Genomic DNA, 27,986 nt, shown 5'->3' on the forward strand with positions numbered 1-27,986 from the left:
ATATCTTCCAGATATAGGAAAAATATCACAGACACAAGGCGAGATCTTTCTGAATTACAGAATATTTTGGAATATTTTGTCTTTATATTCCAATAAATATTCATACTTTATTCCTTTATTTGGCAGAAAATATGCTTATGCTTATATTTTATTATTTAACCATGATCTTTCTTTATTTACTGTTATGATGAAACTGTACGTACCTATGCTAAATCACTTCAGTCGCGTTGGACTGTAGTCCACCACGCTACTCTGTCCATGGGATTCTCGAGGCAAGAATACTGGAGTGGGTTGCCATTTCCTCTTCCAGGTGAAACTAGTTTTATTAATTCACGAAATTCGGTATCAAGAAAGGGGTAGCAGCATCAGTTCAGTTCAGTTCAGTCGCTCAATACCACCCCTCAAAAAGACGTTTATTCAAGTCTCAAGATACAAAGTCTTGTTAGAAATACACTTGAAAGTGAATGTGAAAGTGAAGTCGCTCAGTCGTGTCCTACTCTTTGTGACCCCATGGACTCTGGATTACCACGCTCCTCCATCCATGGGATTTTCCAGGCAAGAGTACTGGAGTGGGTTGCCATTTCATAGGTAATTTTAGCCCATGTTTAAGGTCTAATTTACCTCCAATCTCCTCTGGTATTTAAAAGAATTTCTTCTCATAGCATCTCTTCTGTATATAACCAGGCAGTGTAAAGCATACATATCAGCTAAACTGAAATTTTAGGTAGGACATACAGAAAACATTAGAATAAAATAAAGCAGGCAATGATCCTAGTCATGGTCATAGGACAAAGAAGCGTCTTGAAATATCACCTCTCTACCCGACTGCCTAAGTGTAACACATTTGTTGTATTCACTGATGCTAACATACAAGTTTATATTTGCTTAGAATTTAAATTTATGGTAATTTTACGTTTTAAATAGTTAAATGGATGGGTTCCAAGAAGGAGACATAGGCTCCAGGCCTTAACGCCTCTATTTTACAGACAATGCTTGCTAATTGAGATTACTGTCTTTCTGTAGCTTCCTAGAGACTCTGTAGGGCTCCGGCTACTTGAGAACCACAGATGTAAGTGCCCAAGATAATGAACGATTTTTAAAAGGGACTTTTTTTTTTTTTTTCAGATGCCCTGAACAGACTTGGAAGTAAAACCATCTCTCAAATGTCTCTTGACAAAACAAGGTAGTCAATAAAGAATCCCAAACTTCTGTATCATTAAAAGATCTGTGGTACCGAACCAGCCTGCAAACATAAGGGTGTGAGACTTCATGATTATTATTTTAAATCCCACTTTTGAAAAAAAAAAAAAAAAAGAATTGTCAATTTCCCACCTCCTTACTATGAAGGTCCCGTTAACTCCTACACGCAAAAGGCTTACAAAAGTGGCCAGCACTTAGGCCAGGAGCAGTCGTTGCTTTCCTCCCATCCCCGGAGACACAGACCAAGAGCCCATTGCCCCCTGGTGGCCATGACCGACTTCCGGTTCTTGCACACAACGCGGCCGCCCGCGTGGCCTCCGATACGTCACATCCGGCCCTTGCGATTCGGGGTTGCGGAACCCGCGCTATGAAGTGCGTTTTTGTTACTGTAGGGACCACCAGCTTTGACGACCTCATTGCGTGTGTATCGGCGCACGACAGTCTGCAAGTGAGTGGGGGAGGCGGGCGGGCGGCGGCTGGGCTCGCCGCTCTGCGCTCGCCAGTCGCTGCCGCCAGCCTGACCGCTAACCTCGGTAACCTTGCCTGACCGCGGCGCTCGCGAAGAACCCCTAGTAGCTCGACCTCAGGTGCCGCCGCCCCTCGGCCGGCTCCTCCCAGCGCCTGACTGGGCCCTCCTTCCGCTCCCCCGCTCCTCAGAATCCTCCGCCTCCTCTGCCTGTTCCCCGCCGCTTTCCTGGGCCGCTCCTCCCCATCCTTCTCCAGCTCCTCCTTTCCCCCCTGGCTTTTCCCCTCGATTCTCCGCCTCCGCCTCCCCTTCCTCCGGCTTCGCCCCTCCTTTCAGCGGCTCCGCCTCCCCGAGCCGGGGTTCCGGCCCGCCTCCCGGACCCGGGCCCGCCTCGCAGGCTCCTCGGGCCCGCCTCGCAGGCTGCTCCTCAAGCCCGCTCAGGGACGCGCCTTCGACGCGCAGCGTGGGGCCCGGCTCGGCTCCAGCCGACCGGTCCTGCTGGCGCGCCGCCCCCGCCTGCCCCAGCCTTGCCCCGCCGCCCGCGGTCCGAGGCCACTGCGCTTTCCCTCCGCCTCAGGCGCCTTCCTGTCCGGCGTCCCAGGAGCGCGTCCTCTCCTCAGGGCTCGTGTTCCCGTAGCCCCAGTTCTAGGCCACGACAACGTTGTGCCTCACCCTTCCTCCCTAGTTTGCAACGTCTCTTTAAGAGTCTTTGCCTTGCTTCCTCTATCTCACAGGGCCATTTCTTGCCTGACGTGGTGAAATGGGGCGTTTAGATCGTTTAGGGTTAGTGAGGCTCCACGTTGGGGCCCAGGACGGGAAAAAGGAGCTTTTTGAAAAAGTAGCAAATAGGCTCCAGTTCGACTAGTTGGCATCCTGTGCTTCGATTGGGGGATTTGTTGTCGTCATTGCTGTTTTCCAGTGGCCTGTTTAAAAAGCCTGCTTTTTCTTTTTTTTTTTTTTCCATTTCAGGTAATCCAGAGCCTCGGTTACAACCGACTTGTCCTACAAATAGGTAGAGGAAAGGTGGTACCTGAACCATTTAGTACTGAGTCATTCACTCTGGATGTTTACAGGTATAAGGAGTCACTGAAGGAAGACCTTCAGAAAGCAGATCTTGTTATTAGTCACGCAGGTAAAGTGCTTTAAAATCACCCGGTTTGGTTTTTGATCGACCATAAATAAGAACAGAAACTCGAACCTTTCTGATGTAAAATAAAATCACTAGGATAACTCACCAGTAGCCCTTTTGAATATAATACTGATTTCAATATAACAGTCGAGACCAAGAACGTTATTGGAGAGGATTTATAATTTCTGGGTGATAAGAAAATGGGAAATCAGTCACTGAAGCCCAGCTTTATAGTTAGGAACCCTAAACACAGAGAGGCAAAATAATATATCCAATGACATGTGTTAAGAGTTGTCAGTTGAAATTAATATCTGGGCTTAGATCTGCAGGAATGTTCAGCAGTTGGTCATTGAGATGCTGCTGGCTTTGGAAGATTTTTTATATTTCTGTTAAAAGGTTAAGTAACTTATCCAGTCAGTAAATGGTAGGCAGGTAGCAGTCTGGTGCTGGCATCATCTACCCTAAAAGAATTTTTCACTTAACAGTCTCCTTGCTCCCATTTGAGCTATCTAAATGAGTTCAGACTTAAAAGTTGAATTGACCCAAATATCGTATATGTGCATGTTTGTGGAGATTTATCCTATTTTGACAGGCAGACTCATAAGGAGTGTCAAAGCCTGAACAACAACAACAGCTTTGTGTACAGTATGTTGAACCTGAACCTTATTTGTATTCAGGGCCCATGCCCAGGGCCTACTACTGGTGGGCAAGTTGCAAAGCACTGAATCATAGGTCTTAATATTGTTGGCAGTGATAAAGAATGTATTTTTCAAGTCAGGTTTGTAACACTTACTAGAGAGCAACACATAACTATTTTTTGTCATTTTGACTCTATGATTAAAAGGCTTGTAGCGTTGCCTTGAGTTCAAGCTATAAAGCCTGGTGAAGCACCTTAACTTTTTTTAAAACTATATTGACAAATTTGGTATATTTTTGTAGGTGCAGGAAGCTGTTTGGAGACTTTGGAGAAAAGAAAGCCACTTATAGTGGTTATAAATGAAAGGCTGATGAACAATCATCAACTGGAATTGGCAAAGCAGCTACACAAAGACGGGCATCTCTTCTACTGTACCTGCAGGTATACTAGAAACTGATTAGTTGACCTCTTGTTTTAATTCCTTCCTAGCTATTCTTACCTGCCTACCTAACCAAGCTGTGTCTTTGACTTCTTACTTTCTCCCACTTAGCAAACATTTTGAGTTTCTCACCAGTAAAACCTGCTTGTTTGTCTTCTACTTTGACTGTGATCTCTGTGTTGTATTTCAGTGTCTATGCTTATTTCATTGCATGTGAATATCTGAATGTGTGTGCACATGTGTCTATTTATGTTCATCTAGGTGTTCAGGTCTCTGAGGATATAAACTTTTGAGTTCATTATTTTTCATTATGCAAGGAAGGCATTTGCGTATTTTCAGTTAAGGTTTTGACTTCAGTAAATCCACTGGAATCCATGAATTAAATTTACTCATTTATTCATTCATTCAACTATACCTAATGCAAAGCAGGCATTGTTTTGGTGTTGTGGAAAGTGAAAGTCACTCAGTCGTGTCCCATTGTTTGCAACCCCAGGGACTGTACAGTCCACGGAATTCTCCAGGCCAGAATACTCGAGTCAGTAGACTTTCCCTTCTCCAGTGGATCTTCCCAACTCAGGGATCGAACCCAGGTCTTCCACATTGCAGGCAGATTCTTTATAGCTGAGCCACAAGGGAAGCCCAAAAATACTGGAGTAGGTAGCCTAGCCCTTGTCCAGTGGATCTTCCTGACCCAGGAATCAAACTGGGGTCTCCTGCATTGCAGGCAGATTCCTTACCAACTGAGCTATCAGGGAAGCCCTTGGTGCTGTGGATATAGTGCTGAACATGACATAAAGTCCCTGCTCTCATAGTGCCTGTGTTCCAGTGGTGGGAGATAGACATTAAACAGTTCATAAATAAGCAATCCAGAGAATTTCACATGGTGAAATGTGTTATGGAGAAAATAGGGCAGGGTGATGTGATAGCTGGGGTGAAGATTAATTAGAATGGTCAGGGAAGGCATGACTGGGTGTGCATTTGAGCTGAAACCTGAATGTCTAGAAAGAGCCAGTCATGTGAAGCTCTAGAGTCAGAGCAACAGTGGAAATTGCAAAGGCCCTAAGTTGGGAATGAGCTTGGAGTTTGGTGTGTTTGAGGAATAGAGGGTTAGTGTGGCAGAAGTATAGTAAGCAGGGGTGGCTGTAATATGAAGTTGAAGCTGGGCGGGGAGAGCTCACATAAAAATTGTGGTTTTATTCTATGTTTAATAAGAAATATAAAGAGTATTTCAAGCAGAGGAATTGCTTTTTCATGAGGAGGAGTATTTTCTAGAAGTATATTAGAATTCAGCAAGAACTGATCAACATCACAATAGAAAGATGAAGAAAATTCCTGGTTTGTTTTCTATTAATTCTTCTTCAGACACTAGAAGCTTGCCAAAGGGTCAGGTCAGTAATTCCCAATTATTTTATTTTAAATATAGTCCTAATTTGATGTTTTAAAAGGAAAAAACCTCATGGAAGTATAAGTTAATATTTCTTATGTTATTAAAAGTTGAAATTTAAAATAAACTTTAAACTCTAGAAGAAACTGGCTAAAATGTAAGCTTTTCTTTTAATTTTATGCTTTTTTCTCTTAGGCACTCAACAAATACTTGTTCATTCATTACTTATTGAGCACATGTTATGTGCCAGGCATTATTCTAGACACTTGGCATATGTCACTGAACACAAAAACAAAGATTTTTATTTTCTTTGAGAGGAGACAGATTCATTAATGTTGCAGGAGCAATGGTTGATGTTCTAATCCCTGTAATGATGGAGGAGAGGGAATGTCAGGGTGGCTTTGTAATATAGAAGCAATTCTTACAATATTGTGAGTGTGGGGAAAAGCCAGATAATAAACATTACTTGGGCTGCAGATAATTGGCATAGCTGTCCTTAGGTAGTTGAGATTGTTACGAGTTAATACCATTTTTGAAGTAGAATAAATAATCATCTTCCTTAGTTTATGCAAGTTAATTTTTCCAGATACCTTTGATGAGTATTTTCATTCTAAATATTAAATTAGCTTTGATTTTTATGTTAGTACATTAAAAAAGGGGAAACAGTGATTTCATAAACACTTTCTGACTTCCAGGCTGAAAGGGCAGTTGTACAAGTCTCCAGTTTATTAATCTTTTTTCAGTTCTAGAATTCTTTTTTACTTGTATTAATTTCAAGAAAGTCACACGCATGAATGCCATAAGAAGAATCAATAATTGGTTGTATTTTCATTTTAGGTGTATCATTTGTTTGCCGCAACTCTAGGCTGGATGACTGTATGTCTGTTCTAACTTAAGTGGCTGCTGTAATATTAAATTTCTTGAAGTAATAATTTTATGTTGTGATTGAAACCTTATTTCCAACATGCATGGCGATTGTACGTTGCTTAATTATATATGGATTTATAATAGTAAATTACTAGCAAAAAAAGTTATTTTACAATCTTCATGCATGGTCTAGTAGTCTCCCAGCTTATTGTGCTTGTCTTGTAGCTGTCACTCTTGGTTTCATTTATTCTGTTTTCATAAATTAATTTACTTCAAGTTATATCTGCGTAGTCCTGAGAAGTGTTCCAAAACCATATGACCACATTTTTCATGAAATAACATTTCTGAAATCTTTTAGTTGACATAAAAGATAAAGTGACTGTTGCATTGCTATTGACATAAGCTCTTTGTGTTGTTTTATTATTAGTGTATATACCTGTAATATTAAAACACATTAAAATTCACATAGTTTGAGAAGCATCACATTATTCTTGGAAGTTAGATTCAGTCATCAAGTGGGCAGAACTGCATTATGAAATTTTCTCCCATGTTACCTAATATTTTTCTTCTTTTGTTTTAGCATGCTTCCTGGGCTGTTACAGTCAATGGACTTATCAACACTGAAATGTTTTCCTCCTGGCCAGCCAGAAAAATTTTCTGCATTTTTGGATAAAGTTGTTGGATTACAAAAATAAACACTAAACTCTCAACACTTTAAAACACCCCTCAAATTCAACCTGTGGAATGTGGTTAAATCAAGTTTAATATAGAGTATATGTTTATAGAATAATATAAATTAATAAGTCTCCTACATCTGTAGAATGTATAGAAAATTTTATTTGTGAATGTTAGCATTTGGGTCCAAATTCTAATTGCAGTTTCACAAGTTTATTAGATTTTTTCCTAATCTTCATATTTTAGTAAAAGAAATATGTAGTGAACATTCACACAGTTTATCCTTGAATCCCAAAGGGCTTGGAATCATGAAAAAAAGAAATATGAAAGCTTTGACAAAAACCTCAAATGTAGTTACTTTATGTTCCTTAGAGTAAACAATGAAACAGTAACAGACTTGTAAAAAAACATTTGAGTCAGAATCTTTAGCTTCATACTCCAAGAAACCAAATTAAAACAAAACAAAAATGATGGGTTGTGTTCTGTGAAATAAATTATTTATATAAGCTCAGTAATTACCTTAAAAAGATTAACTTTCGAGTCAGTTGATCTATTATACTTCAAGAAACTATTATCCTGAAGAATAGAGTGGAGTGGATGTATTCATTTTGTTCCTATAAAGTATAAATAGAAAGTGACAATTAAATATCAAGAAATAATTTTTAGGGGCTACCTCATGTGAATTAAAAGTCTGGGAAGAAAAGGGTTAGAGAAATAAAAGGAAATACAAAAATTGCAAGGAATTTTGTAACGGTATAATCCCACCCTTATTAATAAACACTGAGTACACAATGATAAAAAAAAGTGACAAAAATAATCTTACCCAATGTCAAAGCTTTACTGGTTTTAGAAGAGTAAATTAAAAAGCATCTGTGCCGATAGGAATTGCTATTTTTTTTTAAGGACCACCCTCTTACAGTGGTATTGAAACATTTACTGTAGCATCATAGAGGAATTATTTATGTCCTTATAAAATTAATTTTACAAATAAATGATCTGAGGTGTATAATGGCCTAAATGTATGGTTTTAAAAGTCACATAGCTCAAAATAGATAACTTTAAGAAATTATGAACAGGGTAAGTCTCAAGACCTATAAAATAAACTAGATTATCCATAAATATTGACAGTTTTTTGGTAGAAAGTTTAGATATAACTGATCCATAAAAGAGCATTCACTATAAAGATTTATTTTCGATAGTATTATCCCAAGATGTTGAATATTCTAAACATCTTACTCGGGATGCATTAAATAATGCTTTTGTAGATTTATTTTCCTGATTGTGTTTTACTTAGGCTAATACTAAAATAAATTGTTACTAATGGTAGAAGGTGGTGGCTGAGAAGTACTCTGGGTAGCAGGAGGATGCCAACTTGGATTAAAATTTTGCTGAGATTAATCTAAAAAGTGAGTAATCTATATCTACATGGTTGGGAATTTACAGCACCATAATCATAATTATATTGTATATTAGTGTTAACCAAATGCTATAGGAAAGTCCCTATTCAAATCCATAGAGTTTCACTTTTCTGGGCTTTTCTTTTAAATGTATTTCTCTAGTTTGAGAAAAATTGTGGCTTAAAATTTATGTTGATCACTCAGTCTTTAATTATCTTATGTCATGAAGGATTAGCCATAGGGAATCAGAAATAAATGAAAGGGTCTACTTAAACATTAGACAACTGAAAAGCCCTAAATCCTCTGCTTCTTTCCCACATGAGTACATAACCCAGATTTCATTATTTCATTTAGCAGAGGCTTCAACCAGTGGTGTCAGTTGTGTGTAGTGACATCTCGACTACAGCTTTGTGGGAAATTTTGTATCAGTTGTGGGGTTTAAAAATCAGCAAATATCTTAGAATCATTTTGATTTGGCAGGAATCCTCAAGACCGTCTAGTTCATTCCCATCATTTCTCAGGTGAGGAAGAAGGCAAGAGGTTACAACTTGTCTAAAATAATAGCCTTTGACAGAGCTGCCACTAGAAGCAACTTCTTGACTCCCATTCCTGTGCTCTTTGTACCGTACCATAATACATGTTGGAAGCTTTTTGTTTTCTTTTTATGTTTGCCTAGTATTTAGTTACTTTAATCACATCCAGGGGAGATTTTCTTCATTTCCAGAAGTTTATTTTAGTGGGAATTTCACAATTTACTAAGTTGGGTTTTCCTTGTGTTGCTGCAACCTTACCTTGGACTTAGAAACCGATTACTCCTGAGTTTTTGGCATCTGGCAAAATGCCATGGATAGGATTGATACTAGATTGAACAAATAGACTTTAAGCCAAAGAATTCTAGACTTTTGGAATTGGTAGAGAATTTTAAAAATACCTAGTACAAACCACTCATTTTACAGATGAGGAAAGAGGCTAGGATAAATTAATTGCCAAGTGTTTGTCTGATTGATCCTTATGAAGAAATTAATGGTAACCAAAATTCTATTTGAAATATGTATCCACTAAAATAAAATTTGTTTAGTTTCATTACCTGACAGGGTTTCAGATTTTTGAAATCAATGCCTAAATACAGTGCAGTTTATTTAGCAGTTTTATGTTGAGAGATATTGAGAGGTTAAGGCAGTGAAAGAGAAAGTTTAGCATTCGAGAAATTCACGTTGTTGGTAGGTTCAGAGGTGGGCAGGTAATGGTAGAAAGTTGATTGATGTTGGAGTAGGTGAAAGGTGATGTGAAGTTATGGATGCTTGGAATAAAGAATTTATAATAGACTGTGCTTATAATTTGGAAGGAAAAAAGAGGATTTGGTGTTAGGTAAACAGAACTGATGAACTTGTGTGGTTCTGCAACATTGAAAAGTAATCATCTCAAAGTACTGTCTAGTGATTCTAGACACCTAGAACCGAGAATCAGAGCACTGCTTTGTATGTTTTTAAAAGCAAATCATGTAGAAACAGGGCAATATAAAAATGTGTACCACTTTGATAATTTGAGGAAGTTTTTCAAGACTAAGGATGTCAGGAATGACTAACAGTAATGTAATTTTTCTTGGCCCTTTATCATGTTAATAATGTAAGCACTTAATCTCTGTGATTTGTTAAAAATAGGAAATTATCAGAGATGACGAAAAATCTTCATATGGTCTGAAAAATGAGATGTATGGGCAGATTATTTGAAATTGTGTTTTGGAAACGATTTGGACTGGGTGGTCCTGATAGCTGTGTGGTAATCGATTTTCTGCTAAATAGTTAATGCCATATTTTTGTGGGGGAGTGGGGAGTGAAAAATAGTAGTAACAGTTAATACCCATTGCCTGTTTACTATGTATGGTGTACTATTTAAAACGTTTTATATAAACATACTCATTTATAATATAACCTTATGAAATAGTTACTGTTCCATTTTGCAAGTGAGGAGACTGACCTCAGAACATAATGTGAAAAAGTAGTTTTATGCTTCTTAAATATCCAAAAGATGGTCTGGGAATTGTGATTGTAGCTATGTAATCTATTTCAGTTTTTACATTGCTTATTTGAAAGCATACTGATTGCTAAACTCCCAGTTGGTTACCTGGTTGCAGCTTATTTGCCAGGCTCTTGTTTTCTCTTAAAATGTTTATATTTTGGTCTCTATTTTTGGTCCTCTTTATATACTTTTTCTTGGTATTTTCACTCCTAGGGTTTCTCTTATTGTCCCCCATATATATCCCCCAAATGTGATTTGAGCTCCTGCATGGTATTTCCAGTTGCCTATAGGTCATGTCAGTCTCATAAATTTCTGAAGTATCCTAAACTTGATGTGCCCTAAACAAATCTTACTTCTTTTCATGCTTCTGAGATCCTTATCTCTATTAATGGTGTCACCATTGAGTCAACCCTCCAGGCTGTAACTTTTACATCTCCAATCCTTTATATATGATTTTTTACCAGATACTCTTAACTTTACTTTCTAAATGTTTCAAGTCCACTTGTTTATTTGTTCTCTTACTTTTTTTTGTTTTAATTTTTAAACATGAATGCATGATAAAAATCTACTTTTTGTATCAGCAGGACTCTAGACTTGGTTCCTGCTCTGGAGGAACTCTTACAGTATGGTTGAGGAGGAACTATATTTATGAGTCTTCTGCCAGAAAAACAGTAGGCTGTCTGTAAATGATAAATGCACTTCTGTAATTTAGTAGTGTTTTCTCATTATCTTGATTAGGTATTGGGGCTAGGAAACATTGTCATCTTGCACACTTTCACTTCACACTGTCTTTGACTTGACTTCAAAATCTCTAGTATGCCTCTCATTCAGAAGATGTGATGACCATCACATAATATGGTGAAGTTTGTAGGATCAAGTGTTTGTAGAAATAGCATCTAAAACATAGCAGTGCTGATCCTATGTAATGTTCTAGTGATATTTAAGGATCTGTCAAATAACGATACCTGTTGGGGATTTTTGGACAAACATGGTGTTAAAAATCAGAGATTTATAAAAAGCAGTAGCTATAGTGTTTTCCAGTAAGAGAGTACAGAGGATAACCACAAAATCACACTTAATTCCTTGTTAAATGGTTCATTCCTTACATGAATATTCTAGTACAATCTGGTATAGTTCTTTCAATTATGATTTTTTAGGTGGCTAGATAAAAGCAAAAAAAATTAGCTTCAGACGGCAAGGTAAAATACATGTTTCTTGATGTTGATATTGATTCTTAAAAAATATTTTGAGCAGTTTTCAATACCATCATGTCCTACCTGTTTTGGTATTTCATTTCTAGATCCTTACTGTCTTTATGAATTTCTACTATATCCTGGCAGATTGATACTCTGTCATGATTGATTTTTTGGGCGGGGGTTGGGGGGATCAGTGTTCTGCAGCCTACTAGATCTTAGTTCCCTGAGCAGGGATCAAACCCATGCCCCTGGCAGTGGCAGCAGAGAGTCTTGACCATTAGGCCTTCAGAGAATTCCCATGTCATGATTGTATTTTGATGGCTACAGTCCTGCTTTCAAAGGCAGTCATTCTTAAGCTTTTGGGAGATCATGAAACCCTTCAAAATACTTAAAACTACTGCTTCTCTGTACTAACATTTTGCCATGAATTACAAGGAATTTACAGGTAACTTGAGGCTGTGCTAGGTTAAGAATCCCTAGATGGAGGCCAACTTCAGTAATTTGATTCCTTGGTCATTGTTCATTAATATTTAATGATAACAGACTTATTTATAATTAAACCCTCTGATTAAATACATTTAAGTTTAGTGACTTCCAGGTTTTATAATATAAAACAAATTATAAATTTTTCTCATTTGAAACATGCCAAACAGCATTTTGAAACTAACCTGAATACTTTAACTCAGTATCTATAACCCAAAAACTTTTGTAGTAGTTTTTAATTGATAAAAAGAGCTAAATGAAAATTATATACATTTATAGTAGTTATTTTAGGATATATTACATTAGGCTATTTGTAAAGCAACATATTATGTAAAGCAACATAGTGTTGTAATTTACTCACTTACTGTCAAGTATGCTTCTAAGGTATTTGCTGAACTGATAGTCACTGTTGGAATGTCTGTGAGACGCCATATATTGCATCTTTTTCTGTTCATTTCCTCTTTTTTCCAGAATATACTGATTGTTTCTCTACTACTGTATGAAGAGAGTAGATAATACACCTACTCCCCAAATTTAGGAGTGAAAAACATTCTTATGTTTCAAAGTGGTTTTCTGAATTTCAGTTTTTCCATTTGTAAACTAGTAAAACTAGCTTCCTTCATAGGTGACTTCTAAGACATGTGTGGCATGTTTGAAAATTAAAAAAAAATGTTGAAATAATACATTCCTCTTTGTTAGAGTTTTTGTTTTAAGAAGTAGGAGTAGGCTTAGAGATACTTTCCTAGAATTCAGTCCTAAGTAATAAAGAAAGCAAAATCTTCCTTGAATTTCATATTTAAATTCATATTCAGTCTCTAGCTGGGGTTGTGGTTAGAGAATTAAAGTTTACTTAGAGGAGTAAGGGAATGAGTCTCTTCAGTGCATCAAAACAAAAGAATGTTCTGATCTTTATTCTCCCTTCCTTTAATCCCCTGTCTGTCTGTAGACTGATTAGACACTGCAAGTAGCTTAAAAAACAACAAAAAACAACCTTCAGTATTTCTCTGTCAATATATTTTTAAACATACTATTTTTCTTTTTCTTTTTTTTTCTAATCTGTATTAGAATGCTTCGGGTGGAACTAGGGAAGAGAGGAAATGAAAGCAAGTGGCTCCTGATAATGTTTCTTCTGTTCTGCATATCTGAACAAGAATAACTGTTCTGGGAAGTCAGTTATTTTTCTTTATTGCCTCCTTCCTAAAACTTTGAGGAGTTGGTATAGGGCCTTATGGCTGGATTTTGTTTTAGAACCATTGTATTTCTTTTCTTCACTAATCTTGCATTGCTAATTCTGTCTTAAATGTTCACCATGAAAAGAAGTGACAGGTTCTAGTTTTAGGGTGCTGTTAAAAATGTTTTTTTTTAAAAGTTTACCATTATATTTTTCAGTAATGAAAGACCATAACAGGTTTCTATAGAATTGCAGAGCAGTTTCCCCCATTGGCCCCATGTTATTTCATACTGAAAAATGACTGAAGTAAATGATTTATAAATTTAAAAAAAAATGCTAATTGCCTTTACAGCAGGCAATGATGTTGGTTTTTTTTTTAATGATGTTGTTATATACATATATCTATTAATTTTTTCAGTTTTGTTGACTTATAATTGACATGTAACATTAAGTTGTATAACAGTAATTTGATATGTATATATAGTGAAAAATAAGGGCTTCCCTGGTGGCTCAGCTGGTAAAGAATCTGCCTGCAGTGCAGGAGACCTAAGTTCGATCCCTGGGTTGGGAAGATCCTCTGGAGAAGGGAATGGTTACCCACTACAGTTTTCTGGCCTGGAGAATTCCATGGACTGTGTAAGTCCATGGGGTCACAAGAGAGTTGGACACGACTGAGTGACTTTGACTTTCATAGCAAAAAATGATTACCACAATAAGTTTAGTTAACATCCATCACCACACATAGTTATGAATTTTGTTATGTTTAAAAATCCAAGTCTATTTATTTCATTTGACAAGGTAAGATTTATTATTTATTTTTATGTGGGCCATTCTGCCCCACAATTTGCCAGGATAATATGTTAATCCCCCTACAAGCTATGGTTAATGTTGATCACAAATTTGTTCATCTAAAGGGAGGGCATATCTGTTACCTACTTTTGACTCGCAGAGAATCACACTTCTTTAGACCTGAAAGAGCTTAGAGATCATATAGCCTGTCAACTTTATTTTACAGTTAAGTGGCAACCCACTCCAGTATTCTTGCTTGGAGAATCCCATGGACGGAGGAGCCTGGTGGGCTACAGTCCACGGGGTCGCAAAGAGTTGGACACGACTGAGCGACTTCACTTTCACTTAAGGAAACCAATGCAGACAGATTGAAATGGCATAACAAATTTCATAATCGTTTCATGATACTGTATTGTCTCTTAGAAATTAAAATAATTACTCAACATTTTTATACATTTACAACTATACCATATATGTCACAGTGTATGCTTTTAAAAAAAATCCAGACATATTTAATTTACTCATAGAAACATGAAGGAGTGTTATCTTTGAATTAAAACTATTAGTATTTATAGTCTTCATAGTACAGAGAATTTCCCTATTTCATCAGTGAAGAAATAGACAATTCAGTTAAAACAACAAATCTCTTTTTCAAGTTGAATTATGGTATGAAAAGTAGTTGTAAAAACACATCAATTTTATGACAGGTCAAATGATTTGCTAATTATTTTTATTTTCTTCAATTTATTTTAATCTGTACCCATAGTACAGTGCTTAAAAGGTCTTTTAGGCAATTGTTTTTCTTCCTATTTTCAATGTCAAAAGGGAGGAGATGCATTAAGGTTTGGGAAAGCGCCTCTGAGAACCTATATTTGAATTATGGCTTGATTTTCAGTAGAATTTAGGTGAAATTGTTCTGTTTCTTACCTTTTTTTTGGACTAAAGAATAATTTCTTAGTGAACCTTTTTATTTGGCAGATAGCAGTTAACAGGGGGCTTCCCTGGTGGCTCAGGGGTAAAGAATCCGCCTGCCAGTGCAGGAGACACAGATTTGATCTCTAGGTCAGGAAGATTCCCTGGAGGGGGAAGTGGCAAACCACTCCAGTATTCTTGCCTGGGAAATCCCATGGACGGAGGAACCTGGTGGTCCATGGGGTTGCAAAAGAGTTGGAGATGACTTCGCAACCAAACAACAACAGCAACAAATACTTATTAAGCAGTTATGTAAGCACGTGACATACAGTATCTAATGTAATTATTCCAACATCCTTAGATTTAGATCACAGAAAAATTCCTGGAGTAACATTCTTCAAACTTTGAAAATTTGAAAGCATTAGCTATAGTGCACTAAAAACCATTAGTAACTTGAATGCTAAAGTTGCCTGTTTAACTTTGAAAGTGAAAGTCGCTCAGTTGTGTCCAACTCTTTGCGATCCCATGGACAACACAGTCCATGGAATTCTCCAGGCCAGAATACTGGAGTGGGTAACCTTTCCCTTCTCCAGGGGATCTTCCCAACCTAGGGATCAAACCCAGGTCTCCTGCATTGCAGGTGGATTAACTTTGACTTGGCCTTTTTTTTCCCTTATGGAAAAGACCAGGTCAAAGTTAAGTAGGTAACTTTGGCATTCCTTGGAGCCTTTAGAACTGGACATGGAACAACAGACTGGTTCCAAATAGGAAAAGGAGTGCGTCAAGGATGTATATTGTCACCCTGCTTATTTAACTTATATGCAGAGTACATCATGAGAAATGCTAGGCTGGAAGAAGCACAAGCTGGAATCAAGATTGGTGGGAGAAATATCAATAACCTCAGATATGCAGATGACACCACCCTTATGGCAGAAAGTGAAGAGGAGCTAAAAAGCCTCTGGATGAAAGTGAAAGAGGAGAGTGAAAAACTTGGCTTAAAGCTCAACATTCAGAAAACTAAGATCATAGCATCTGGTCCCATCACTTCTTGGGAAATAGATGGGGAAACAGTGGAAACAGTGTCAGACTTTATTTTGGGGGCCTCCAAAATCACTGCAGATGGTGACTGCAGCCATGAAATTAAAAGACGCTTACTCCTTGGAAGAAAAGTTATGACCAACCTAGATAGTATATTGAAAAGCAGAGACATTACCAACAAAGGTCTGTCTAGTCAAGGCTATGGTTTTTCCAGTGGTCATGTATGGATGTGAGAGTTGGACTGTGAAGAAAGCTGAGCACCGAAGAATTGATGCTTTTGAACTGTGGTGTTGGAGAAGACTCTTGAGAGTCCCTTGGACTGCAAGGAGATCAGCCCTGGGATTTCTTTGGAAGGAATGATGCTGAAGCTGAAGCTCCAGTACTTTGGCCACCTCATGCGAAGACTTGACTCATTGGAAAAGACTCTGATGCTGGGAGGGATTGGGGGCAGGAGGAGAAGGGGACGACAGAGGATGAGATGGCTGGATGGCATCACTGATTCTATGGACGTGAGTCTGAGTGAACTCTGGGAGTTGGTGATGGACAGGGAGGCCTGGTGTGCTGTGATTCATGGGGTGTCAAAGAGTCAGACACGACTGAGCAACTGAACTGAACTGGAGCCTTTAATTTTGCTAATGGACATATGAACTTCAAAGACAGGATTATAGTATAGGGCCTTGAAACTCTCTTTTCAGCAACACTTATTAATAACTGGTGGAACATCTTGTTCTAGAGCACTGGTTCCCAAAGTGTGATCCTGAGCTAGTAGCATTAGCACCACCTCAGAACTGCTTATTTAGTTGCTAAGTTGTGCCCAATTCTTTGCGACCCCGTGGACTGTAGCTCACTAGACTCCTCTGGGAAACCAGGCAAGAATACTGGAGTGGTTTGCCATTTCCTACTCCAGGGCATCTTCTGGACCCAGGGACCAAACCGCATTTCCTGAATTGGCAGGAAGATTATCACTGAGCCACCAGGGAAGCCTTTAGAAATGCAAATTCTTGGGACCCACCCCAGCCCTGGCTGAATCAGAGTTTCTGGGCATGGGGCAATCTTTGTCCAAGCCCTTCCCTTGAGAACCACTGTTCTAGAGGTTTGCAGTATTGGAGTAGTTTGCTGCGGAAGAATAGTCAGCCAATTGGGATTTCAAATATAATAGATGTTTCAAAGGACAGTATTTATTACTATGAAATTGCTTTCTATTACATTCAGGAGGAATTTTAGTATTGTCCTACAAGTCTTTTTTTAAAAGTCCTATTGTACTAATTTGGGGAACATTACTTGTAGTTACCATTTCTGAGTCTTAGTTCATATCTTCTTTAGAATGCATTCCTTCTATAGTAATTGCAAAAATCAGGAGACAATATTTAGTTCCAGTCCTAGTACTATTGCCAATTTGATGTGAAAACATGAACAAGTCTTATAATTATTTGAAACTTATTTCTTCATCTGTAAAGAATGAAGAACTTCTCCTGTTTAAAACAAGAGGTTCTTTTTAGCTGTAACATTCTGCTTATCATTTTTCCAGTTTATTATGTTCTGTTTCTTGCTCACTTTATTGAATTAATTTATTATTTCCTAAGATAATACATGTAAATATGTAAAATATCTACTACTACATTTCTAGTTCTACAAGGCTTATAACAAGAGACAGCAGTTCTGTGTCCCATTCCTCCTCATCTCTGACCCTGCTTCCTGCAGGTAAACATTTTATATGTTTTGTAAATGATACATTCTAACTTGTTTCTTATATTTAAATATCATCTATAGACTTCCTTCTGTGGAAGAGAGGCCTTATCTCCTTCCTCACTTTCTTCCATATTAGGAAGTCTGTTGTTTAGTTGCTAAGTCCTATCCAGCTCTTGCAACCCCATGGACCACTAGGCTCATCTGTCTATGGGATTTTCCAGACAAGAATACTGGAGTGGGTTGCCATCTTCTCCAGGGGATCTTCTGACCCATGGATTGAACCTGCATCTCCTGCATTGGCAGGCGGATTCTTTACCACTGAACCACCTGGGAAGCCTCAGGAAGTCTATAGGTGATACTTAAATTTAAAAAACAAAAATTTAGTTTATCAATTATGGTGAGATCTGTTTTCAGCATTGACGTTATGATTTCTTTAGTAAATATTCACATATGAGCCATGTTTTGTTGACTGATTACATTTCTATAAAACTATTTCATTTTTGTTTTTTTCATTGCTCAGTTTCCTATAGAACTATTCTCAAGCTTTCCATCTGAGGAGGTCATCTTTCCTAGTATGTTTAAACATGCTAGGTTATCTGTAACTTATTTATTTTTTAATATGTCTGTGCTGTAGTTTTATTTTACTTCAACTGGTGGTTCTCTATCTAGTCCTGCTTAAAAGTCTGTCCTCCTGGAATTTCCCCTGCAACCTTACCTTAAAATTTCTTTTGCTTCTCTTTTGGAATCTTCTGTTTCCAGGATTCCATGCACCCCACCCCTTTTTTGTGGTTTAACATACTAATTTTGGTTTCAGATGTCCTCCACTAGCTTTCTGATAAAGGATGGCACATTTTTTTAATCTTTCAAGTTTGAAAATGCCTTCTTCTAGTCTCCCCATCTGATTGACAGCTTGGTATAGAATTCAAGGTTGGAAATAATTTCCCCTCAAATATTGAACTTCATTGTTTTCTAGCTTATAATTCTTCTGTTGAGAATTTATTATTGTTCATATGTGTGATCCTTTGTATAAGATCTGCTTTTCCTCTCAGAAAGCTTTAGAATCTTTATTCCCTGACTTTAGGAATGTTGTTACATGCATTGCAGATCATCTTTCTTGCTTTCATTGTTCTGACCGCTTCATGGACTCCTTCAGTCTAAATATAGACAGTCATACCCTGCAGTGGAGAATTTTCCTTATGTCGTCATCATCATTTCTTCCCCTGCACTTTCTTCATCTCATTTGGGACTCCTGTTGCTTGGATATTGGCTTTCCTAAATTGATCCTCTAATTTCCTTGTTTTCATGTCTACAACCTTGTCTGTTTTGTGAGCTCCTCGACTATAAATTCTATTCCTTCTACTGCTTTTGTTTTATTCATTTTTACATTTAAATATAGCAGAATTAGCATTTTCATGTATAGTTCTATACATTTTTTTAAAATGTATAATGTAAGATACAGAACTCTTCCACTCCATCTTTAAATCCCCTCCTGTCATCCCTTTATAGTCAACCCTTTCCTGCAGTCCTAACAACTGGCAGCAACTGATCTGTTTTCCCTTTCTGTAGTTTTTGTCTTTTCCAGTATGTCATATAAATGCAGTCATACAGTATGTAACCCTTTGAAGCTCTCTTCATTGGCTTAGCACAGTGCATTTGGAATTCACCCATGATCTTGTATGTATCCATAATTATTCTTTATTGTTGAGGAATATTCTGTTTTATGGATATACCACAGTTTTTCCATTCACTATTTGAAGGATGTTTGGATTGTTTCCATCTTGGGAGGAATCATGATTATTAATAAAGCTGCTATAAATATTCATGTGCAGGTTTTTGTGTGAACTTAAGTTTTCATTTCTCTTGGATATTTACCCAGAAGTGGGGTTGTTGGGTCATATGACAACTCTGTTTTATTTTACAAGAATCTGCTAAACTATTTTTCTGGAATGGATGTACTATTTTATATTCCTACCAGCAACATATGAGAGTTCCAGTTGTTCTTCATCTTTGTCAATACTTGCTATTGTCATTTAAAAAATATTTTGGTCATTCTGTGATGTATGTAGTATTATCTCATTAAAGATAAACACATGGCCAATAGGTACATAAAGAGATAATATTATTAGCCATCAGGGGAATGCAAAAGAAAAAAAAGCAAAACACAAAGAAGGCACCATTTCATACCTACATGGGATGGCTATAATCCAAGAGACAGACAGTAATGTGATTTGGGAACTCTCATATGCTACTGATGAGAATGACAGTAGTGCAGCTGAAGCAATTCCATTCCTCAGTATTACCCAAGAGAATAGAAATGTCCAGACAAAAACTTGCACATGAATGTTTATAACAGCATCAATCATTTGATTGTCAAAAAGTAGAAACTACCCACATAGCTATCAACTGATGAATCGATAACTAAAATCTACCTTAACTATACAAAGGATTGAAATACTGATACGTAGGTGCTCCTTGAAAACATCATGCTAAGTGAAAGAAGTCAGTTCCACAGGACAGTATATTATATACCATTTGTTCAAAGTGTCCAGAATAGGCAAATACATAGAGACAGAAAGTAAATTAGTGGTTCCTGGAGTTGGTGGGGATAGGAGGATTGGAGGCTGATGGTTGTGAGATGTGGAGTTTCATTTTGGGGATAATAAAAGTGTTCTAAAATTGATTATGGTAATGGATGTATAACTGTAAATATACCAAAAAATAATTGAAATGTACCATGTGAGTGAATGGTATAGTATGTGAACTATATTATAAAGCTATTTAAAAATCACCAGAGTTTTAAGTACACAATTCAGTAATTTTTAGTGAATATGCAGAGTTGTGCAGACATCACCACGAAAGTTTTATAACATTTTTATCCATCAAAAAGATCCTTTGTGCCTGTTTGCATTTAATACTTATTCCCATCCTAACTGTAGGCAACCACTAACCTGCTTTCTTTCTCTTTAGACTTGTATTTTTGGTATGTTTCATATGGGTGGAATCATATCTTTTGGAATCATGCCCCTTTTGCATCTGGCTTCTTTTACTTAGGATCCAGTTTCTCCACAACCATGCTACCACTTGTTATTAGTGATGTCTTATTGTGGTTTTAATTGGCATTTTCCTAATGACTAAATTAGAGATACCAAGGGAACATTTCATGCAAAGATGGGCTCGATAAAGAACAGAAATGGTATGGACCTAACAGAAGCAGAAGATATTAAGAAGAGGTGGCAAGAATAACAGAAGAACTGTACAAAAAAGATCTTCATGACCGGGATAATCATGATGGTGTGATCACTCATCTAGAGCCAGACATCCTGGAATATGAAGTCAAATGGGCCTTAGAAAGCATCACCACGAACAAAGCTAGTGGAGGTGATGGAATTCCCGTAGAGCTATTTCAAATCCTGAAAGATGATGCTGTGAAAGTGCTGCACTCAGTATGTCAGCAAATTTGGAAAACTCAGCAGTGGCCACAGGACTGGAAAAGGTCAGTTTTCATTCCAATCCCAAAGAAAGGCAATGCCAAAGAATGCTCAAACTACCGCACAATTGCACTCATCTCACATGCTAGTAAAGTAATGCTCAAAATTCTCCAAGCCAGGCTTCAGCAATACGTGAACCATGAACTCCCTGATGTTCAAGCTGGTTTTAGAAAAGGCAGAGGGACCAGAGATCAAATTGCCAACATCTGCTGGATCATGGAAAAAGCAAGAGTTCCAGAAAAACATATATTTCTGCTTTATTGACTATGCCAAAGCCTTTGACTGTGTGGATCACAATAAACTGTGGAAAATTCTGAAAGAGATGGGAATATCAGACCACCTAACCTGCATCTTGAGAAATCTGTATGCAGGCCAGGAAGCAACAGTTAGAACTGGACATGGAACAACAGACTGGTTCCAAATAGGAAAAGGAGTACATCAAGGCTGTATGTTGTCACCCTGCTTATTTAACTTATATGCAGAGTACATCATGAGAAATGCTGGGCTGGAAGAAACACAAGCTGGAATCAAGATTGCCGGGAGAAATATCAGTAACCTCAGATATGCAGATGACACCACCCTTATGGCAGAAAGTGAAGAGGAACTAAAAAGCCTCTTGATGAAAGTGAAAGAGGAGAGTGAAAAAGTTGGCTTAAAGCTCAACATTCAGAAAATGAAGATTATGGCATCTGGTCCCATCACTTCATGGGAAATAGATGGGGAAACAGTGGAAACAGTGTCAGACTTTATTTTGGGGGGCTCCAGAATAACTGCAGATGGTGACTGCAGCCATGAAATTAAAAGACGTTTACTCCTTGGAAGAAAAGTTATGACCAACCTAGATAGCATATTCAAAAGCAGAGACATTACTTTGCCGACTAAGGTCCGTCTAGTCAAGGCTATGGTTTTTCCTGTGGTCATGTATGCATGTGAGAGTTGGACTGTGAAGAAGGCAGAGCACTGAAGAATTGATGCTTTTGAACTGTGGTGTTGGAGAAGACTCTTGAGAGTCCCTTGGACTGCAAGGAGATCTAACCAGTCCATTCTAAAGGAGATCAGCCCTGGGTGTTCTTTGGAAGGAATGATGATAAAGCTGAAACTCCAGTACTTTGGCCACCTCATGCGAAGAGTTGACTCATTGGAAAAGACTCTGATGCTGGGAGGGATTGGGGGCAGGAGGAGAAGGGGATGACCGAGGATGAGATGGCTGGATGGCATCACTGACTCGATGGACGTGAGTCTGAGTGAACTCCGGGAGTTGGTGATGGACGGGAAGCCTTGTGTGCTGCGATTCATGGGGTCACAAAGAGTCAGACATGACTGAGCGACTGAACTGAATGATAAACATCATCTTATGTGCTATAATTAGCCATTCCTGTATCTTTGGTGATATATGTAGTCAAATCTTTGCCCATTTTTAAATTGTTTAGTTGTTTTCTTATTGTTGACTTTTGAGTTCTTTTATATATTTTTGGTACAAAGCTTTTTTGTCAGGTGATATACAGATATATTCTTCCAGTCTGTGGCTTGTGTTTTCACTTTCCTAACAGTGTCATTTGCAGAGCAAAAGTTCTTAATTTTGGTAAAGTCCAGTTAATCAGTTTTTCTTATATTATACCTAAGTTCTCTTTATTAACTCAAGGTCTTGATAATTTTCTCCTTGCTTCTAAAAGTTTTAAAGTTTTGTTCTATATTTCGATGTTTGATCCATTTTGAGTTAATTGTATCATAGAAGATATGAGGTATAGGTTGAGGATCTTTTTTTTAAATTTTGCATATGGCTGTCAAGTGTGTCTTCTAGCACTGTTTGATAAAACCGTGATTTTTTTCTGTATTGAGCTGCTCTTGCAACTTCGTCAAAAATCATATTTTTATGGGTCTCTGTGTGTTTTCTCTGTGTGTTTACATTTACTTTCCTCTATCTTTGTCTTCCTGCCTCTAATATTTTTTCTGTTCTTTCTGTTTCTCCTCTTTTCTGATTCTCCCATTTTCCCTTTTTCTGTCTCCTTTCTCAAAATGAAATGTATGGGTTAATACTTTTAGTTTAAAGGACAGTAAATATGAAGAATGTCTATTTTCTCTACAAGTAAGAAATGCCCAAAATGAAATAACTTTTTCACTGTAACTCAGATTTTCTCAGTGAATTTGGGGTCTTAAAGATGGTGATCCCTCTTGCCAAACCATGTTTCAGGACTTTGCACCAGTGTTTTGATTTCTTTAAAAAAGAAGTTAGTCAAGGTAATTTCAAATTGGCATGCTAAAGAAGGTAAAGGTTTTATTTTTTTCTACCATGCTTTTCATTCCTAAACTGTAAAATTGATTATTGATGCTTTTCCTATAGGGGCAGTGGTTATTACTGCTGGAGCCACAGATAACAGAAAAACAATTTTGAAAGCAACTTAATTTTACAGCTTCTCCAAAACCAGCTTTAGATCTATTTATTTTTAAAAAACACTTAGTAAAAGTAAGGATGAAATTAGATTTTGGCATTTAATTAATACTTGACAGTAGAATCAGGTAATGTGAGTGACCAGTCATTTTTGAGGCTTACAAAGGTCATATTTACTTTGGTTTTCTCAGAATTCAGAGCAGTTTTTTTCCAGAAAAGTGCCCCAAACATTGAATCACGCCTCTAGTGCTGTGCCACAGCATTTTAAATGTAGCCCATTAGAAAGTTTGTGGGTAAGATATTTTTCGTTACACTTCATTTTACATTTTAATTGTTTGCATTTTCAGAGAAACACCCTTTTTTGCAATTTCTCTTTCTGTTAATGTTATACGATAGTTTGGAGACATTAGTCAAGACCTATGTCAGTAGTTCCTAACATAACTAATGGATTTAATTTCTGTCATCCTGAAAGTGGCAGTCGCTCAGTCGTGTCTGACTCTTTGAGATTCCATGGACTATACAGTCCATGGAGTTCTCCAGGACAGAATACTGTAGTAGGTAGCCTTTCCCTTTTGCAGGGGATCTTCCCAACCCAGGTCTCCTGCATTGCAGGCGGATTCTTTACCAGCTGAGGAAAGCCCATTCTATGATCCTAGCATAGGGTTATTATCTAGGAGAATTAAATAAGATTACTTAAATCTCATACCTGAAATAGCCAGATAACTGCTTTGGCACTTAAGTTGTGACCTCTACCACTTTAGATTAAGGGAGTCTGCCACCCCAACCCCACTTTCTTTGGTTTTTAAGATAGTACAAAAGCTTACTTAGTTAATTGTGTTCAGATATTTTTCCCCTCTCATCTCCATGAAACTATGAAGAGAGCAGGGAACTTGGCCAGAGACTGAAAATTCGGCAGAGGTCTTAAAGCAGTGTCACGTGGGCTGCACTGCATCATACACACCTGAGCCTTATTGCAGTTCCTTTGCAACCTCGTGCAGCAGTTGCCTTGAATTAAGCTGCAAACTTAGGTTCCTTTTGGTCAGAAAGCTCAGCTGCTTGTGCATACTTCTCTCAACCTTGGGCTGGTTGGGTTAATCCCACCCTTCCCCAGCTGGGTAGCTCTGCAAGTTCCTTCTCCCTCTCATATCTTCTTCTCAAATCAAGTTCTCTGTTTGTAGGAGCATCGGCTCTTCCTCTTCTTTTCACAGGGTCCTGACTTAACCTGGGCAAGCCAGCCCGTTGCTTCTGCTCCTGAGAAGTGCCAAGATTCTGCAGCGCTGACTCCAACTGCCTTCTCATGCCTAGACTTTGGGCTGCTTTCCGGATACCTGCATAAGCAAGCCCTTGTCACTGCTACCTATTTCTTCCTGCGCTCTGCTTTTTCCTTCTTGCCACACGTGTGTTTCCTTCTCCCCCTGCCCACCTCTATCCCCTGTACACAATGCATAAAGGATGGAAAAAGTACTGCGGCCAGAAGCCTCTGAATGAGGCATCAATGGATGAATATTTAGGCAGCTTAGGGCTGTTTCGAAAGCTGACTGCCAAGGATGCCTCTTGCCTCTTTCGTGCTATTTCGGAGCAGGTAAAAGGAAAACAAATATACCTTTCCCATGCTAAGTTTTTGGAGTTTGAGACTTGGCACAGTACTGTAATTGAAAGAACTGTAACCCACCAAAACAAAATTCCCTTCTCTTTTTTGTATTTAAAACATTACGTTCTCTCTGGTACTTAACTAGCTTGGTGTGTGTCTTTGCCGATTAGTTCAAATATATTGCTGTGCCTTTGTTGTCTTTTCTAAATGCCACTTTGGAATATAAGAGATAACATAATGGGGTTAAAAAGTCTTTGAAATGTATCTTGATCCTTTATAAGCAACTCTGTCTTCTTCTAAATTTTGTACCTAAGGAAAAATTTATAGATGGTGCCCATAAGTAGTAGAAGCAGGGAGCATGACAGAATCATGCCGCCTCAGTATCACTAAAGATGACAAAAACAGATTTTAGTAAGATCAGGACTTAATTTCTGAATTTCCTACATATGTTCTGCATGGAGGGGGAGGCTTGAGTATCTAGTTAATAGTCTTAAGTTAGAAGCTTCTATTTCAAATGACTGCTGACAGTGAGCTGGTCTTTCTCTTTTAGTTGTTTTGCAGCCAGGTCCATCACTTGGAAATCAGGAAGGCTTGTGTGTCATATATGAGAGAAAATCAACAAACTTTTGAATCTGTAAGTAGAATATATATCCAAGGAAGAGTTGTTTGTAGAATATGCAGCAGATAGGAAATGGATTTTGAGCACCTATGTATGAATATTGTATCCCACAGTCTCCTCTTGGTAGCAAATATTTAATTTTTCAGTTAGCTTCTTTTCCCCTGGGTAGCATACTTCCGGATCTCCTCCCAGAACTAGATTGTTTTGTACTCTAAAAATTATGAAAGCTTACCTTTATCCTTCCCACCATTTATCCCCCTCATACCCCAACAGTTACATTTTGACCATGTTATCCATGTCACGGTTTTCTTAAACAAGTAATCATAGTTCACAAAAGGTTTGGCTATGTTAATATTTTTAAACGTGCATTTTAAAATTTGTACAAATGAGAACTTCTGTTCTTAATTCTATGCTCAGTGATCATCAGTCAACTTGATGAATCATGTAAAACTTAACTGTAAGGGAACAAATTAGTCCCAAACATGTCTTTTCATGTGACAAACTGGTAATTAGAGCTCTTCCACTAATTGACTTTAAAACAACTTCTAGAACACAGCTTTGTATATGTTGAAGTGTAAGTTGGAGTATAAGTTGAAGTCTTGTTAACAAAGTGAGGTTTTATCAAGGTCTGATTTGAAGTGTGCCTTTTCCTGTGGCTGTTACTTTTGTTGTTGTTCTTTTTTTTTTTTTTTTAATACACTCCTAGCCATTCCAGTGCTATTTGTTCTCCTGACTATACTATGGATATTTGCCTGCTGCTCGAGGTTTACTCTTAATTTTCTCAATAGGTTTCAGTGAGTTGTAAAACTATATGAAGCCTTGATTTTGAAGCATTTTACCTTGAAGTTAATTAGTCTTCACCACACCTGGGGAAAGGGTTATTCGTGAAATTACTTCAAATGCAAGACCATGGTGTAAAGCAGTGTATCTCAAGTATTTTTGTGCATACCAATCACCTGGGGATCTTGTTAAAAAACAAATTCTGATTCAGTAGATCTGACCTGGGGCCCAAGATTTCTGCAGTTAACAAATTCCTGAGTGATGCTTCTGTTGTTCATGGACCACGTTTTGAGTAACAAAGATGTGGGTAAAATTTTAAAACCATTTGGATGAATCTCAGATTAACTAGGCAGAGTGAAAGAAGCCAGACTTTCCAATATGTTGTATGATTTTTTTTATATAAAACTCTAGAAAATACAAACTACAAACCAGTCTATAGAAAAACAGCAGATCGATCATTGGTTGCTTTGGGATCAGTGAAGTTATACAGGCACACAAGGAAACTTATGGGGGTGATGGACATACTCCCTATCACAATTGTCATGATGGTTTCATGGGTGCATACATATGTTAACTTAATTGTGTCATTTAAATATGTATGGTTTATTGTATGTCAGTTATACCTCAAAACTGTTTAAAAAGATGGTTGAGAAAAATTGAAATGATTTTTTAAGTCTAGTGATACACATAAATGGAACTAGATGTATATTATCTCATATTCCCTGAGATTAATTTTTATTGAGGTATATTTTACATCCGATAAAATTCACCATTTTATGTTTTAGCGTTTTAAGTTTTGGCAATAATATACAGTCATATAGCTGCCACTGCAGTCAAGATATAAAAATATTTCCATCATCTAAAAGTTCCCTTTTGCTCATTTTGAAACGAATGAAATTCCCTTTAAAGTTCCTCAGTTCAACTTTGTAAATGAATGTCTGCTGTCAAATTTTAAATACTTATAATTATTACGCTTGCTTGATTTATGCAAATTGTTGCTTAAGTTGGCATTTCAAAAGAAACTCAAAGGCATACCATTTGATGAAATGCACTGATATGTGGATAAGCCAGGACATTTTCTAAGATACTTTTAATAATAGTCCAGCTTTTCTCCACTGTACTTTTGTGTATGTGCAAATCTTCTTGAGGTGCTGTGCAAAGTAGTCATTTAATATCCTAATTGTTCAGCTGAACAAAAACTCACTGGAGGATTATATTGCAGAATATACTCAGATTTCAGTAATGCTATGTATTTGGTTAAGTCAAGTTTGTTTTATTTTTGAAGTATGTGGAGGGATCTTTTGAGAAATACCTGGAACGGTTGGGAGATCCCAAGGTAAGATCAAATATGGGGTTTAATCTTTTCAGAGTATTTGGAATAGTAGCCTAAATATCATTCAGCTGTGTCACTTGAGCTAGCGCCAATCTATTTTCTTAAGTAGCCAGCTGTGTTGAGTCAGATACTTCTTGCAAAACTCGAGAGGCTGGCGATTGACCTGTTGTTTTGTGTTGAATATTGAAAATTGTGTGCTAACAATTTTATCATCCATAGACTAGCGAAATTATACACTGCTTGGAAACAGGACTGACCTAAACCTTTTCACTTTAATGTGGGAGGGGGGTGGTAA

At 37.6% G+C, this 27,986-nt stretch overlaps 2 protein-coding genes across 7 annotated transcripts in view; both read left to right on the forward strand.

Moving 5' to 3' along the window:
- The first annotated feature begins 1,522 nt into the window (after window positions 1-1,522).
- LOC120881401 (UDP-N-acetylglucosamine transferase subunit ALG13 homolog) lies at window positions 1,523-9,277 on the forward strand. The gene is made up of 4 exons (XM_040265105.1): window positions 1,523-1,648; window positions 2,636-2,798; window positions 3,735-3,873; window positions 6,703-9,277. The coding sequence occupies exons 1-4, from the start codon at window positions 1,568-1,570 to the stop codon at window positions 6,815-6,817; spliced, it is 498 nt and encodes a 165-aa protein (XP_040121039.1). The 5' UTR covers window positions 1,523-1,567; the 3' UTR covers window positions 6,818-9,277.
- The window catches only part of LOC120881399 (putative bifunctional UDP-N-acetylglucosamine transferase and deubiquitinase ALG13), a 73,295-nt gene continuing 53,104 nt past the window's right edge, over window positions 7,796-27,986 (forward strand). For 4 of the 6 annotated variants that reach the window (XM_040265099.1, XM_040265100.1, XM_040265102.1 and 1 more), the window contains exons 1-3: window positions 23,956-24,950; window positions 25,510-25,593; window positions 27,644-27,694. In XM_040265099.1, the coding sequence (XP_040121033.1) occupies window positions 24,810-24,950; window positions 25,510-25,593; window positions 27,644-27,694 (276 nt within the window). In that variant the 5' untranslated portion in view covers window positions 23,956-24,809. Of the gene's footprint in view, window positions 8,204-23,955; window positions 24,951-25,509; window positions 25,594-27,643; window positions 27,695-27,986 lie in introns of those variants that run through there. The other 2 variants (XM_040265104.1, XM_040265103.1) reach the window with 2 other exon arrangements.

This window comes from Oryx dammah, unplaced genomic scaffold (assembly GCF_014754425.2).
Source record: "Oryx dammah isolate SB20612 unplaced genomic scaffold, SCBI_Odam_1.1 HiC_scaffold_23, whole genome shotgun sequence".
NCBI lineage: Eukaryota > Metazoa > Chordata > Mammalia > Artiodactyla > Bovidae > Oryx > Oryx dammah.

Coding starts and splice junctions, on each gene's coding strand:
- LOC120881401 (XM_040265105.1), top strand. CDS start 1,568: ATGAAGTGCGTTTTTGTTACTGTAGGGACCACCAGCTTTGACGACCTC. Junction 2,799..3,734: donor TCTTGTTATTAGTCACGCAG/GTAAAGTGCTTT, acceptor ATATTTTTGTAG/GTGCAGGAAGCTGTTTGGAG. Junction 3,874..6,702: donor CTCTTCTACTGTACCTGCAG/GTATACTAGAAA, acceptor CTTTTGTTTTAG/CATGCTTCCTGGGCTGTTAC.